The sequence below is a fragment of the Monomorium pharaonis genome, chromosome 10 (assembly GCF_013373865.1).
Source record: "Monomorium pharaonis isolate MP-MQ-018 chromosome 10, ASM1337386v2, whole genome shotgun sequence".
In the NCBI taxonomy this organism is placed as follows: domain Eukaryota; kingdom Metazoa; phylum Arthropoda; class Insecta; order Hymenoptera; family Formicidae; genus Monomorium; species Monomorium pharaonis.
The window spans coordinates 20,456,238-20,473,391 of NC_050476.1; the positions used below are offsets into that span (position 1 = coordinate 20,456,238).

Sequence of the window (17,154 nt, forward strand, 5' to 3'; positions counted from 1 at the left end):
TAACACAGATTCTTTAGAATTGACCCTTTTTTATAAAGAAGTTATTTTTGTATATAATATTAAATATTTTGACAATTAAAATTATGTTAACGTCTAATTTCGATAAGTAAAAGAGTAACAGATATTATTTTATTATTTAATATGACTTATAAATATGTAAAAAAAGTCTTTACATATATCATTTTAAAAAATAATAATAAAACACAAAATTTATCATCTAATATTTTATCATACGATAAATTTTCTGACCTAATCGAGTACTGAATGGAAAAATTCTTAAAATTTTGATTACAAAAGTAAAAAAGCTTTTCTATATTTCGTTTTATCCTTTCTTACAATTTTAGAATTTCTAACTTCTTCGAACAATTTTGTCGAAAGCTTTTATTTCTTTTATTTTTCATGGAATATATTGTTTTACTTTCACTCATAGAAAAAGCCATTTTTTAATTTAAAACAGAAAATATAAAAAATAAACATTAATCAATAATTCATTCACATTCTTCTTTGTCTCGTATCGTACACCTTACTCTTTTTTTCTTTTAAAATAAAAAAGTTCGCAAAAAGCACTAGGCAATTCAAAAAAAAATCTAGCATTTGCTTCCATCTACGAAGAATTGGAAAAAATACTAGGCCGTAGTATTAGGTCATAAGATAAATATTTCAAAAAAGGTTTGTATCTAAAAGAACTCGAAAAGATAGAGCTAAAAGTTTAATATTTTAATCTTTAAAATTTGCAAGATTTTTCAGATATATTTTCTCATATAATAAATATATAATAAATTTAAAAAAAAAACTTTAATCTGTAATCGAGAGAAAATACATAACGTGGCCAAGTTATCTTATCTATTTGCTTATCACAAAATTTCAACTTAAAAAATATAGTGCATACGTTATGATAAATCGATGGGGACTGATAGACAAAAATGCGCAAAATATATAAAAATATTAATCACGAAAGCTTGATGCACTGTACACAAAGAAGTCTTGTTTGTTAGTAAATGTTTCCACAGCACGTAGAGATAAGCGATATTTGAATTTCATCTTTTTACATCGTGATGTTATATTACACAGATGAACACAAAAGGTTTGTTCTTTTCAGCTGAACTTCGTGTACAGTTCAACTTTTCTCTTCTTCTTTTCAACAGGAAAAGAAAAGAAAGATAAACTGTGCACAAATTCAGGTAAAAATAACAGACCTAAGACGTGTGTGATCCCTCCCTCAACTTTTCGTTTCGAGAGATGAGAGGATGATTAAAATGTAAAATGTACAAATTCGAACGTCACATTCGCCATTTCCCGCAAACGGGACATTATCTTTCATATTAAAATCTATTATTTCATTAAGGCATTTCCTGGAAATACCTTAATATGTCAACATTCTCGAAATTTTAATACAAGCTTACGCTATATTTTCAAGCATGATACATTTTGCGTACCATATTTGAAAATGTCTAACAGTCGAACTATCTTAATCTCGAACTTCCCCTATCTTCGCCATTGAAACTAATACCATAAACTGGACTTCTTCTCTTGGGATATACTCCCACTATTTGCATACGTAGGATGAAAATGACTAATGAGATTATGGGCATGTATATGGTCGTGACTGCATCATCAGTCATGTTCAGGCAAGATAATGGTTATGCACTCGTGAGAATGTGACCGATTCTTACCTTTAGACTCAGTAAATCATTAGAGAACAGAGTATTTATTCAAATATATAAAAAATTATATAAGAATTCCCAGATCTTCCAGAACTTATTCAAAATTCTAAGTAATTAGAGAATTTTTTAATGTAGCTTTAAAATTAATTTATTATTTTGCTTTTAATGTTTCCTATCATACAATCATACAATCACAAAGAAAATTTAAGTTTTAAGTATAAAATTTTAAAATACTAAAAAGAAATGATATGAACTAAATATGGCATATAACAATCTACAATTTGTTAATTTAATTCATCGAAAATACAGAATTAAAAAAATAATAAAACATGCAACGTCAATTTAAAACAATGTATTGTTTTGTCACTAATTCTTTTACAAAAACTCGCAAGTCACAAGGGAATAATCCCAGCAAACACAAAGTTACATGTAACGTGCTTGTTGAGTGGGAAATTACAACTAACAGGAACGTTACATGTAACTTGGTGTTTGGTGGGATGTTTATGTTAAATTTCATATTATTATTCGAGTTATTTATCATTCTAAGTATTTTGCACTATCAAAAAAGTGATAAGATTAAAAATATAATTTTGTCAGAAAGAAACAAAATTTCAATTTAAAAGTCAAATTTTCCAAACATTTTTTGTGTCAATAAAATCCAAAAAAAATTCATAATTTTCTTAAAAATGAAAAATTAATTCTCTAAAAATTTCAAGTTTCCCAGTTTTTTTCGATAATAAATACCTTGAACTAGAAATGATTCGCTATGCCGAACGAGCTCATTTTCAATCTACGCATTATGCTATTAGAATATAAAAAGGGGAAGTTGAGAGCAGAATACTTATTCTCAGTGAGTTAAAATTAAGAAAGTTTGGCTATATATCTCTTAATTTCTATCGATACATTATAATATGATATAATATAATACAACTTCATATTAGCATCTCTGACTATCAAAGTAAAAATGTCCATAGCTGTGTACAAACGGAGACAGATTAATGGTAACGATATTCGTAACGTTAAGTTATTTTTCAATAATCCAAGATAATTTAACGTTATTTAGTTATTCATGAGCGTTAATCACAATGATTTTATTCAAGGAATTAAGGGAATGATGTAAATGATGTAAAAATTTTGAAGAATGGAGAAAGGCCCAGACAAGATTACTAGCCATTGATAATATTTCTTGTGTATTTTATATACATTTTCTAATTCTTCAAATTGTGCGCTTATTACTTTCAATTTTGAAATACAGTTTCCAATCAGGATAATATCACAATATTAAATTGATAAGCATCAGTATTATAAAATTTTATATATATATAATTATCAATATAATATTATAATATTACTACTATAATGCAGTTTAAAACTATATTTCAAAACTGAAAATAATCAACGCACCGTTTAAAAACTTAGAAGTAATATAAAATTGTACAAAAAATAATTCCAGCATTCGTATTGACTCTTCTCCATTTAATTTTGTTGTTCATATTGTTTGATCTTATTTATTATTGACAAATTTGTTTCTCAAAATGTTCTATTTTTTAAATTACAAAGTAAATCCGTTTATAAACAATACATATTATAAAACAAAATATCTGTATAATTTGCGCATATGAGTAGCCAATATGCAAAAGCAGCTATATATTCAAAAATATAAAAAAATTAAATATTAAAATCTTTATATTTTTAACTCCTTTTTAATTTCCTAACAAACTAAACATTCTAAAAATATAATCCTAATTATAAGTTCTATAAATCAAAGAAATTTTAAAAGTAGATTAAATTTAAAAAAAATTAAATCCATGCTCTGTAAATTAATTTATAAATTAAGTTATATCTACTAGTTATATCTATTTATACACGTAAAAAAATTTATAATAAAAATTACTATGGTAAATAGTAAGCGCAAACCAAAAAAGAAATTATGAAAATGTTTACTATATTCTTCATCAAATTACAATAGTATTTATGATATAATTCTTCTCATGGTTTGTAACTACTATCGTACATAGTAATCTATAAAATTTTCTCTGTGTACGTACTCCTATTTCTTAATTTTGCTTTTTTTTTGCTTTATTTTATTATTTTTTAAATATTTTGATTTTTTTATTTATTTTGCTTGTTTATTTTGCCCATTTAATTATTTTAATTCAACGTAAAAATAAAAGAGGAAAAATATTTTTCTTAAAAAAAATGTATGTAATGTTTTGTAATATATACAATAATTTTTTATTTTATTTTTTTAATATTTTAATAATTTTGATAATTCCTTTAATATTTTTATATTTTAATAAAAATGATTCAAATATCATACAAATTTTAAGATTATTTATTTTTATACATCTATGTAAAAAATAAAAATGGAAATATAAGTTCCAAAATTCTTTCAGTTATAAAAACAGTCAAGTGCGTTATATTTTTGTTAAATAAGACAACACATTTTTCTTAATCAAGAAATGTTTTTATAATAACAAGAAATATTGAAACGCGAAAAATGATACAAATTTTCTCGCTTTAGTAAAAAAAAGTATTTTAGTAGAGATAACTGCTTTTGCCAATGGACTACTGATATATAATATTTTAGTAATTCGAAGGAATAAAATAGACAATATAATTCAACTACACATGACATCGTTATGATATTACGTGAGTTACAGTTAGATAAACGCAACGATACAATATTTTAATATCGTCCCAATTACATATTCGTGAATAGTGCAGGTGATGATGCCAAATTTTGCTGATTATGACAAAAATAGTTGCTTGGATTACAAGTGTAGACATGTAATGCAAGTATATACCGTACATAAACCTACTTGGGGTATACAAATATCTTTTAAATTAACTAATAAGTCCAAAATTCTTGTCTAACTGTTGAAATCACGCAAGTAAATAGCAAAACAAGAGACAAGATAAAGCAATAGAAAAGAAATGCAGAAGGTGATCGTTTACAAGCACAGTTAGACAGATTTGTTCTATATTATTATAAATTCATCTAAATTTACTAATTTCTGGATGATTCATCTCAATTTCCGTAATCACATAATATCTTAAAATCACAATTTTTTGACTTGTACACTTTAAAACGTATAATCTAGAAAGAAGAGATGAAACATTCCATAGGAATGCTTAATAATCACAGAAGAATTCAAACTCATAATTTGGTTCTCCTAATATCTGAATGAAATCTATAACAAAGTACTAGTATAAAATATTAGGAAAGAAATTTAGTGTATAGTAATAAAAATATAATGAAAGTATGTACAATACACAACATACAATATACCAAGAGTAACATTATACAATAAAAAAATACATAGAGAATGCTCTATTTACAATTAACAATGTGCAATTATAGCTCTCACTCTATGTGATGTACCTAACTTGTGTGCGTATATTTATATTACAATGTACGTTGATATAAATGATTTTTTCCTCCAGGATTCCATAAAAATGTAAATTATTATTAGCTTTCAAACATTGAACATAATAATTATAACACATAATAAAAGTTACAATTACGTATAAAAAAAGCATGCAACATTTAGCATATTCTTACACTTACACAGAATGACTAAAGACTTAAAAAATGACAATTTATGATTAAATACATGAAAATAATCCTTTCAAATGAGAAATAAATGAGTAGTGACAATTAAATGTTTAAGAAATGTACGCAATGACAAAGCTTCGGTTTTGAAAAAAATTGCCTGAATAAAAACTGTTAAAATATTAATTAAATTTAATTACGCTATTCATACAATTTGTAGTATTTATATGATTACAAATTATATATTATATATAATAATACTATATAAATACATAATATTCACATTATTATTAGATAATTATTATTATTATAATATATAATATTTTATATATATAAATCTCAAACAATATGTACGGTTTGTGTACATAAACTATATTATTTGATAAATCAGTCTTTTATATAAGCGTAAAATTTATATTTTATTTAACTTTTATATTTTAGATATGTCGAATAATGAAAAGATGAATAATTATCCAAAGCATTTACATCGTGAACATTTCATTGAACATCATTAAAAATGAGAAAAGAATGGAAAAGACCAAAAAAAGAAAAAAAATTTGTATGTTTCCAAAACCCAATACATGCTTTGCATCCGCTAATACTGCTGCTGCCATCATCGGTAAGTAATATAATATTGGTTGTGATAATACATAGACCGGTAAGGGTGGGGGTGATTTTTTTTATTATTTGACGACAAATGACAGGATCGTGATGATAATAATGAAGTGTCACATGACATTAATAAGTCATATGACTTACCACCCATTTGGTGATTGACGGGATTACCAGAAGGTAGTGACCTGGCATCTTGCGCCTCCCCGCCAGACGGATAGAGCGGTACTGACGACCGATCGTAACAGAACTGACTGTTCTGCATATCTGCCGTATTCATAGTGTTGGCATTCGTGTGTTGGTATAACATGGGGGTATGTTGTTGACTCGTGAAGTGTTGTGTATTGGTAGCATTATGTTGATTATGAGTAGGTGTTGCCGGGCAAGCCGAGTGTGAATGACTAGGTGAAAGAAGAGGTTGTTCCTTACTCACGCCGCCATAGTGCCGAGGGGAGCCAATCCCACCTGCAACATCAATCGTGTATACCCGGGTTGCCCATCGCCAGCCTTTTACCGAAACATTTAAACGCTTCTAATTTCGCTTTCATGTACCATGCCAGCGATCATCGTCAAATAGCCACGCACATAATATCAAGATCGAAATCTATATGTTGAATAAATTAACAACCGGCTGAATATGACTAATGCATTTGGAAAGCGGATTTCGATTCCGCTAGCCAAAAGTCAGAAGCAGATAACGGTCATATGCCAAATAAATAAAACTCGCGTGTTTCCGAAATTATTATCTAATAAGTTGGTCTCGCCGACATACAATGCTATTTTTATTGGACTTTATATTCAATTACCAATAAATATTATATGATATAATAAAAAATGATTAAAAATTTTGCAATAAATATTGAATGTAATAAAAACTTAAGAATTTGATAAAAACTAAAAATTCCTTGTATAATAAAATACATTTTATTTTATTTAGGCTTCTTAAAATATTTAAAATATTTTAATCCTATAATTATACCGAAATACTGAACTCATGTTAAAAAAATTTATTGAATCTAAACTCTGCACGAATAAGGAAATAAAATCATAAGGCTTTCTGCTTGAAAAACAAAAAATAAGATAAGAAAGCGGTTCAATCTCTAGTATAACACATCGCTTCAATCATAAATTATTAAGATCAAATCACAAATTATGCAAAATCTGCTACATTACTCAGAGAATTGCGCTTTTCTTCTAAAGAGAATTCGTATGACACAATATACATTACGTAATTTTATATTCACAGAAAAAACATCGAGAGATATACAGGCATAAAAAAATACTAATGAAATCTATGCGCATACCCGACTAATCTACGCACGGTTTCCACAGTTTAGTAGATTAAATAAAGTTAATCTTAATCTGTACGTACTTACCACGACCTCGAAACAAAATCTTTCATATATCAATCACAGTCCTTCCATCGCGCGTATAATTATATATTAAATATACTCGCATATTCTAGCTTGTATTATAAAAATAACTCAATTTCTACGCAAATACTTACTCAAGAATATCTTTACTATCCGCGAATAAACGAAGTAAAATTGAATTAACGCATTGTTTAAACGCATTAAAATCGACGAAATCGGCCTATTAGAAGTTAGCCTCCCATTTTTTAAATTAACATATTTTGACAATATTGCTGAATTGTGCTAAGTTCGTGCTACATTGTGCTCGTCTTAAAACGGTAATATAAAACATACAATAAAAAATATTTAAAAAAAACGATTTTTTAGGTCAGCCACCCACTTTCAGTGTTTCGCAATTTTCTCAATTATGCTAACATTGTGCCAAAGTATTATTTTGAAAAAATAACAACAAAAAAGTTACGATAAAAAACTAATTTCGAGTAATATTGATAACAATTGACATTTTTACATATATCGGTTATCTGATAAAAATAATATCGCATATTTGAGTTGTGCTAGCCTAGCACAATTCAGCACAATTCAGCACAATTCCGTTTCTGTAAAACAATGATATAAAAGGCACTTTATTCTTGAGTTCGACCCTTCGCGCAGCAGTTTTAAATCCAAATTACAAGTTTACAATTATCTTACGGGAATAATATCGCATATCTGAGTTGTGCTAGGCTAGCACAACTCAGATATATGATATTATTTTTCATCAGATAACCGATATATAGAAATGTCAATTGTTGTCAATATCACTCTAAATTAGTTTTTTATCGTAACTTTTTTGTTATTTTTTTAAAGTAATACTTTGGCACAATATTAGCACAACCTAGCACAACTTAGCACAATTGAGAAAATTGCGAAAAATCGAAAGTGAGTGGCTAAAAAATCGTTTTTTTCCATTTCTTGTATGTTTTATATTATTTTTAAGAGACAAGCACAATGTAGCACAAACTTAGCACAATTCAGCACAATTGTCAAAATATGGTAATTTAAAAAATGAGGGGCTAACTTCTAATAGACACGAAATCGCCTATTTAAGAATCACGTAGTAAGTCTATCTCTTATTAATAAATGACATAACCGTTACTTAAACATGAAATTACGCTATCCTAATCAGAATACTCTGTAGAAAAGTCGATTTACCGATATTAAAAATTATATTTAAAACAATTAAAAAATAGAACAAAAAGTAACTTTTAATTACTAAATTCATTTTTAAAGAATTCGTTTTCAACGTGATTTAATCAATTAAAACAAATAAAATTAAACACACGTTGGGGCAGGGTTAACCACACAGTAAAACGACTTTTCGACGAAGCATATATATCTTATAACTAAATATATAAATATATAAATATATAATCTTCGTCATTATTTTTTTACACATCGCATATTTACCATTACTTCATTGTTACTAAACGAATGAAGTGTTCAAGTATAATTTTCTATTTAATTTCCTCCTCCCATATATCTCCTGTAAATTCTATATATATTTCTAATCAATATATTATACATACGAACTATCGTTAAAGCAATGTTTCCTACACAGTCACAAAATCGATTGCTTTTCTCTTTTTCTTTGTGTCCGATCCTGATTATTTGTAACAATTCTAATTATCTTTTAGGCTTTAAAACGGGGAAATGTATAATCACTCGAGTCTGAGGCTCTGACGATTAGCATGAGAAAGAAATAATAAATACCTGGCAATTGAGTCGTAGCAGAAGGCGTAGATGTGGTCCGTTGCAGCCGATACTGGGCCGATGGATTCGGTGCACCAGTATTGGGACCCGGCGGAAACTGGCTAGCCGTGGGCGATGTCGGTGGAGGAAACGCTTCAGCAGGAAAGGGAGATTGCCGAGCGGAGGCTGCTGTCCCCGGCGAGGGCATCGATCGTTGTTGCTGCTGTTGTAACTGTTGCTGCGCCGTGACTTGCTGCTGTGGCCTCACCTGGTTCACGTTGAATAATCTCGGTGTGTTGCCGTAATTGCCCTAGCGCATCATGCAAACGTATAAAAATATTCATAGAAATAAAATATATGTCAAATATAAAAAAGTTAAAAACAGAAAAAAACAATAAATGTATAGAATTATAAAATACAAGTAAAAATCTAAAATATAATTAAAGCTTAATTTTCTATGCATTGCATTAACATTTAACTTCCTGTAGTTATTCACATAAACATTCGTTAAAAGTTTGCATATTTTAAATCTTGTACCTTTCAAATAAACTAATTAAGCAATCTCAATTAATTTCAATTTAATGTTTCTAGAAACAACTCGTATTTGTTGTTCTATTATGTTACTCTGATGCGAGAGTAATGTTTTCGCACTCACTTGTGCTACTCGTGGCGACAATGGTTGCGGATGAGAGAATGACAATATACCGGCTGGAGAATGTGGTGAGAGCCTTGCCGCAGCGGACACTTGTTGACCACTATTGAAATTGTTATTCACAATGTGGCTGTCATAAAAGAAGAATGTGATAAGATGTGATAAGATTTTTAATGAGTGCTTTTCATTTAGTGACACAAGTCTTTCTATCTTTCTTGGTGTCTATTTATTAATAAATATAACAAAGAATGACACTTGTGTAGACTTATGTATCAAATAAAACTACGTAAAGTACGTAAACTACGTAAAGTATCAAATAAAACTACGTTAACCTTTTTTCGGTTTGAATAAACACTTCTGAAATACTTAACATAACAGGATACTTACTGTTGTGGTATCGTCGATGGATGAGAATACGAGTGAGCGAGTCGGTGACCAGCCATCTGGACGGATGCCCCATAGCCTGGAGAAACTTGTGAATCTGGGACACTCGATCGCTGAATAAAGGAAAAATGATAATTGCAACATTCGTAGCAATTACATTGTTTCTAAACAACAAAATATTTTTATTAGATAAATTAATCCAATATATCAAAAATAGCAAATAATTATATTTTGTATAATTCGACTTTAAAATTTCAGATATCCTTCGTTATTGTTGTTTAATATAAAAGTAAAGAAAATGAGAAGTTCTTCAAATAATTTTTTTATTTTTCTTCTAATTTGTTTAAATCCTTATACTTTCGTGATAAGCTATATACCTGCAACGACACATTCGGCGGTGCAACGGTATTGTTCAAAAGGTTATCAATATTATGGATGCCACTGCTAATTTGATCCGTTGCGGTAGCATTCGATGGGATAAGCAGCTGTTGTTGCTGCTGTTGTTGCAATAAGCGTTGCTTTTGCTGTTGTTGTTGCTGCTGTTGTTGCTGATGTATGAGCTTAGAACGTTGTTGCTGCTGTTGCAACTGCAACTGCGTAAACTGGCTGGTCTGTCTGATACCTGGCTGAGCGTTGAACCTCATCCTCGGTTGTTGGTACATAGGAGGTGGTTGGTAATTGTGACTGGCAGTCGTCACAGGCGCGGTTCCCAACTGCAACAAAATTCAACATAAAATTTTCTTATAAACTGACACAATATAAATGCAAAAATAATTTAATCTTTGAGACTAGTGGCCGAGTCATTCACATTAATTATTCCTCGTACATTCCCTTAGTATCGCAAGGGTATAAATAATTTAAAACTTTGTTAAAACTGCTGTAAAAACTGCTGTTTTAAGTACTGTATTTATACATAATTTTTATTTTTCAATAAAGTAAAGATCAAGACTGACCCAACCACAATCCGCCGAAAGATTAAAAAATAAAACAAAATTAATTTATAAATAACTTAATTAAAGAAAAAACTTACCGCGGTGGAATAGGCTGGAGGCGTGCCAGACATAGTTATGCTGGAAGACGTCGAGATCATGGCACTCTCGCACATCAACATCTTTTGAATAGCGGTAATTGCCATTGCATCGTTCAGGGGTTTGTTGTCCACTTCAATAGCATCTATTATAAGATTTTTTGTTATAAACTAATTCATTAGATATGTAAAAAGTATAATCTTTACAATAATATATAATTACTTTCGCTGCCGCATACAATTCGTTGCATTATACCCCGCAGAAAATTGACTGTTCCTAAAACAGTTACACAATTACCCGAATTACCCAAATTGTTACTTCGGAAATCGTATCCAAGCTAAAACGAATCACTATATCAAGTAATATATACTAATATTATTTGATAAAAGTCACAAAAATAATCAAATTTGGATTTATTTGGACAGAACGACAACGAAAGTTTGTTAAATATATATTTAAAGTGTACAATATTCATTCACATAAATAATTCATTAAAATTTCATGTATCATGCGGTAAATTTAAATGTAATTTTATATAAAGACATTGTAAACATTTACAATTATATTAAAAGTATATTATGTCTACAAAATCAGAAAATTAAAATATTGCTGTTTAGCATTTAATTTTGTTTAGCATTTCATATAAACATAGCAGTCGTGGCACAGAAAGTTCTTATGCTTTCTTCTGTTCCAAAAATCAAATCCAATGCTGAATTAAAATCCGATCAGAAGTTCATCGGATTTTATTTCGATTTGCTATTGCTAACTCTCAGAAAGTAGTAGTAAATCACCGAGAGTACCCTACCATAAAAATCCTAAGGGCCAATTAACTTCTTGATAAACTTACTTATCAGATAAACATGTATCTATCTTTATCTGTATGTATTTATCTTTCTTTTTAAATAGAGACAGATAATAATATATAAGTACTTGTTAGAAAAAGCTTTTCAATAAATTGGAACAATCATCATTTAATAGGCCAAAATTGGCCTTTTAAACTATAAATCTCGTATATATATTTATGTAAATTATAAAATTCACACGACATAGAAATATACTAAAGAAGATTACCATTTCTAAAGACTCAAAGTCGATTTGTTCCAATTTATTGGAAAGCTTTAGCAGACCAGTATCTATTATCAGTCTCTATTTATTTAAAAAGAAAATAAAGATAAAAAATACATGTTTACCTGATAAGTAAATTTATCACAAAGTTAAAGCAATTGGCCCTAAAACTAAAGACAAAGTTATAAATTTAATACTTACTTGTAATAGCTTCGTCCGGCACAATTTCAATAACTTGATCCAAAATTTCCGAGAGATCAGGATCTGATGACTGATTATCCCAGTTAGTTGAGTCATTGCCAGTCTGACGATATTCTCCTCCACCCGCAAATTCGGACTCGATTGGTCCCATTTGGGGCCTCTGCTGCAAAGAATATAAAGATTATACTTTTTATGTTTAAAAATTAACAATTCAGACAGTAATTTTTAATGTACTGATGAAGAATCAATATTTGTCCAAAAATCAATGATTCTTTTGTCACCTATAAGGCTGTATTGTATGAAATTTTAAATCCACAATTTTTTATGTTAGTTAAGTTAAATCGCACTCACTTGACTTAGCACATGACTGAGGTAGGTATTGGTTGTTTGACGAGGTAGTTGTCTCGACTGGCTTTGGAGAGGACGCGCCGACGTTGCAGTCGTCGTGATCGCGTTATTACCACCAATTTGCATACTGCCACCGGTCCAAGGCTGCTGCTGTTGCTGTTGTTGTTGAGGCTGTTGCTGTTGTGATTGCTGCTGTTGCTGTTGCTGCTGCTGTTGCTGCTGCTGCTGTTTTAAGCGAGGCAGCTTGTCCTAATTATAAAACATTAATTATAATTATTTTAAAAATTAAAATATTTTTTATTTTATGAAATAATTGCACATACTATCAAAAGTCAAAGTGTTAAGTTTTGGAATTTTTCTGTTTATTGATGTTTCAACTTGAGCAAAACAAATTAAAGGAAAAATTTACTTTCTAATACTGAAGTTTTCTAACAATAAAGCATGTAAATAATTTTTTTTTTTCATCAAACTTTCTATAGGCCTCGTATTTTAGCATTAGCATCACCTGTATCTCCAATGCTAAAATATGACCCAAATGCTAGTAGTAACTAAATCCAGTCGAAGCATATTAATCACATTATTAATCTTGAAGCTGTATTAGCACTGGGCAATTAGTCGACTCACTGCACTTGTTGCACAAATAACTTTCTTTGTAAAAAGTAAAGTAACAATTATCTTCAATAAAAAATATTTTTTTGACAATAGTCTTAAAATATACCTATCATAAATTTTAGAAAAACCTATTATCATATACTCAAAAAAGAATTTATAGTTTCTTGAAGAATATAAAATTGAATTTTAAAAAAGTCAAAGTAATAAGTAAATAAAATTTTTATTATAACTTAATATTCTTAATTAAAGTATTAAATTACTAAGATTATATTTTAAATAAATTTATTGCATGTAGTTCTTCAAACAAAAAATCTAAAATAAATTCCAATTTTTTATATAACATTGGCTAAGCCATTTTTTTTAATTAAACATCAATTATCGACCCTTTTTGAGAAAAAGATAATTCTTGTATTATAATTTCTTGTATCTTGTATTATAATTTTTTTATTAATTTTGAGGGCATAATTTGTAAATAAGGTATGTATATGTATTTATCGAAAAATGTTAATTTTTGTATATCTATATTATTGCAAAATAATTTGGGGTATAGAGTGACCCCGCGCGAGTAATTACATTACAAAAATCCGCGCGAGTACTTACGGGTTAAGCAGCACAAAGTACACGCGGGATTTCTATAATGTAACGTATTCTATACAGAAATCGGAACGCAACTAACTTCATATTTCCTGTTCGCGTGTGTACAAAAAAATGCATTCCCAAATAAATCTTTGTTTTCTAGAATAATCTAATATCAAAATATTATACATATTAAATATAATACAAGCTATGGAAACAGAATCGATCTAAAACGTTCACTAAACTTGATATATTTCATTCACGATCCTGGTGACAAAACGATCGATTGTGCGCTAATTCCGTGAATCGAAAAGAAAAAAACAATTAGTTTAAATCGCACCTGTGGCGTTGCCGATATCACAGATGCGGGAATCGGTGGGATAGTCGTTGGCTGAGGTGGCTGTTTCGCTAACAAGGACGCCAACATTTTGTTCTTTTCCCACAGCTTACTCGTGGCACTACTCGATGAACTCGTCCCCGAAGAAGACACCTGATGCGAACCGTCCACAGGTCGTTTCACGGCTACGTTTGAATCGTTGTCCTCTCCTGGCCTCTTCTGACCAACCTGCGTGTTCCCGAGACCAATGTGCTCGGCCGATTGCGACGGAGACGGAGACGTGGAGACGGGATTAAATCCAAGACTCCGCAAGAGAGGATCGTTCTCCCGATTCTACCGCAAAAGAAACGAGAATACTCAGGCTCTAAGAACGCTGTTAATAGTCGGATTCCACTTCTTCTCCTGCTCCCCCCCCCCCTCCTACGTTTATTCTTCTTTCCCCACTCCGTCACTTTAGCCAATAGATACGAGATTCTTAGTATACTTTAGTAAACCTCAGTAATGAATAGCAGACACGAAAAATATCAAAAAATTGATTAGAAGCAATAAATAAAGAATACCATAGCTAAGTTCAGAGATATCACCGGATGTCCTCAGGTATCATTTTATCCTTGTTTAATATTCCATGAACAATCGACCCTAAAAGACTGATTTTACGGACACTTTCAATTTCCTTCTATTTTCTATAGCCACCTATGTTATTCTCCTCATTGTCGCTCGAGACTCAACAGCCAAGCGAGCCATCGAGCACGCGTCGGGCACATGTAATATAATATTCCGCATGACAAATTTTTCAAATGTGTCGATTAGCTACAGAGAACTATTCGAGTAAATATTCCCCATTGAACAGCTAATCAATATACTTGAAAAATTTGTCGAAAAATTCATTTATGTAGTAAGGCCATTGCACGTACATTTCTATTCATTAATGCCCGGAATTGTATTTTTACCATCGGTTATCTCATCTATATGGAATTTATTATAACCATGGACAAAAGAGTGGTATTGTCATGTGTTATCTAAAAATGATCAATTCCCATAGATAAGACAAAACACGACAAAAATGTCACTATGTGCAAACGGAAGTCCAAGCATTAATGAATAGCAGTTTACGTTTCTGTTATCGTTACCATAAGAAATTGAGCAATACGATTGGTTAATTCGGTCGGTTAGGGCTGATTTGAGCAATATGATTGGTCGAAATCTTATGATTACAATTACGGAAATGTACACTGCTATTCTGAACTTCCGTTTGCACAAAGTGACATTTTTGTCATGTTTTGTCTCATTTATGTGAATTGATCATTTGTAGGTAACACATGACATACGACTCTTTTGTCCATGGCTATAATAAATGCCGTATAAATGAGATAACTAATGATAAAATAAAACCAAGATAAAAATACAAGTCCAGGCATTAAGGAAATGCTGGACTGCCTCTCAAACTTGATCGAGGTCGATAATGTAGAGTCATTCGTGCACATAATTAATGAGATTTCGTACGTATTTCTTTTATAGATTTGAAAATTCTTTTCCAGAATTAAAGTACACATATTAATATCAATCTGTGAATTGGATTTTATATCAAGAACCAAACTTTTTTTTCATATTACTCTACTTATTGACTTCTTTCGAATCCGCACTCACACATAGATACAAGATTTTCATTAAAAGAAATCATACTAAAGCGTCTAGGCTCATTTTTAAAAGCACAGAATTGTTCTTTCTTGTAATGCAATGTGCGAGGCATGCTTGTTTTGTACAATAACAAAGTCTAAAACTTTAAAGGCCATTCTACGATAGTCACAAGTTGCCAGTTGCCTTTTGCGACCGCCAATGAACATTGAGGTTTACGCATGGAGCTCGATGATCATTGATTGTCATAGGAAGCAACTGGCGACTTGCGACTATTGTAGAATGGCCCTTATACGCAGCAAATGTTTTCACGAGTCAACCGCAAGAGTCAATAATAAAACTAATTTTTTAATTTTTGTTTGTTTTTCATATAAACTTGTGTACAGTCCGTTATTGTCTATATTTTAATTCTGGAGAAGGATTTTTAATTCTGTGTAATCAACAAAGATTTTTTACTAAAACAATAATTGGGTTTAATCGATAAAACAGACCCATCTCCAGCATCCCCTTAATGAATAACAGTGTATGTGCAATGTGCCACAATATAAGAACAATAGATTCACTCAGCTGAAAATTGTGCTAATGGTCTCTTGCGTATGACTTGTGCGCATGATATACATAACTAACAATATGGCGACGAAGTGTTAACAACTGAAATATAATCTAACTGAAACGTGTATGAGCGCTAGCGTCGCGATCCGATAGAGAGAGCCCCAAAGGTATCTTTGTACAATCTGACAAAAAGATTTATCGGCTGCGTTCAGCGAAGAATGTAGCTGTGGAACTGTTGTAAAATTCTTTTATATATGATTGATTTATACATTTAGATTCAACAGGAAGCAAGGACAAGAACCAATCGTATTGAAAAATTTTACAACAGTTCTACAATTACAACTTCGCTGAACGCAGCCATTCTTACACACAACATATATAAAAATCTATGTATACATATAAATATATATATGTGTATATATATAAATTATACATGTTTTATTTTTCAATACTAATACGAATTTCTAGAAAGTTATAACGTACCTGTTGTTCCTGTAACTTTCTATCCTCGTCCTGATCTTTCATCAGCTGTTGCAGAAGATCATTTCTTTTCTTCACTCCAGCACGTGCCTCTTCGTCCTCGTCGTCATTTTTGTCGTTTAATAACTTAAAATTTAAAAAAAGAATAATTGTGATAACTAAAAGAAAAAAATCCGTTAAATATCTGAATATATGGCTGATGGCGCCACTATCAGTGAAGCCAATTGAAGGTCCGCCATCTTAAAGGGGACATTATGTGCTATTGTATGCGTAAGTCTTAAGGCGATTCTACAATTGCATAAACGTAGTTGCAAATGGTTGTAAACATAAGTTACGTCAGTTTTTTCTTTT

The 17,154-nt window shown here is 30.2% G+C and overlaps 1 protein-coding gene across 17 annotated transcripts in view; it reads right to left on the bottom strand.

Annotated features, from left to right (window-relative positions):
* LOC105841162 (nuclear receptor coactivator 3) overlaps positions 1 to 17,154 on the bottom strand; it is a 148,064-nt gene that overhangs the window by 8,349 nt on the left and 122,561 nt on the right. For 11 of the 17 annotated variants that reach the window (XM_036293383.1, XM_036293387.1, XM_036293384.1 and 8 more), the window contains 11 exons: positions 16,807 to 16,929; positions 14,140 to 14,469; positions 12,615 to 12,860; positions 12,264 to 12,426; positions 11,220 to 11,273; positions 11,000 to 11,142; positions 10,347 to 10,682; positions 9,973 to 10,082; positions 9,589 to 9,715; positions 8,955 to 9,243; positions 5,980 to 6,297 (listed from right to left, as the gene is read on the bottom strand). In XM_036293383.1, the coding sequence (XP_036149276.1) occupies positions 5,980 to 6,297; positions 8,955 to 9,243; positions 9,589 to 9,715; positions 9,973 to 10,082; positions 10,347 to 10,682; positions 11,000 to 11,142; positions 11,220 to 11,273; positions 12,264 to 12,426; positions 12,615 to 12,860; positions 14,140 to 14,469; positions 16,807 to 16,929 (2,239 nt within the window). The remainder of the gene's footprint in view (positions 1 to 5,979; positions 6,298 to 8,954; positions 9,244 to 9,588; positions 9,716 to 9,972; positions 10,083 to 10,346; positions 10,683 to 10,999; positions 11,143 to 11,219; positions 11,274 to 12,263; positions 12,427 to 12,614; positions 12,861 to 14,139; positions 14,470 to 16,806; positions 16,930 to 17,154) is intronic. The other 6 variants (XM_036293380.1, XM_036293377.1, XM_036293376.1 and 3 more) reach the window with 6 other exon arrangements.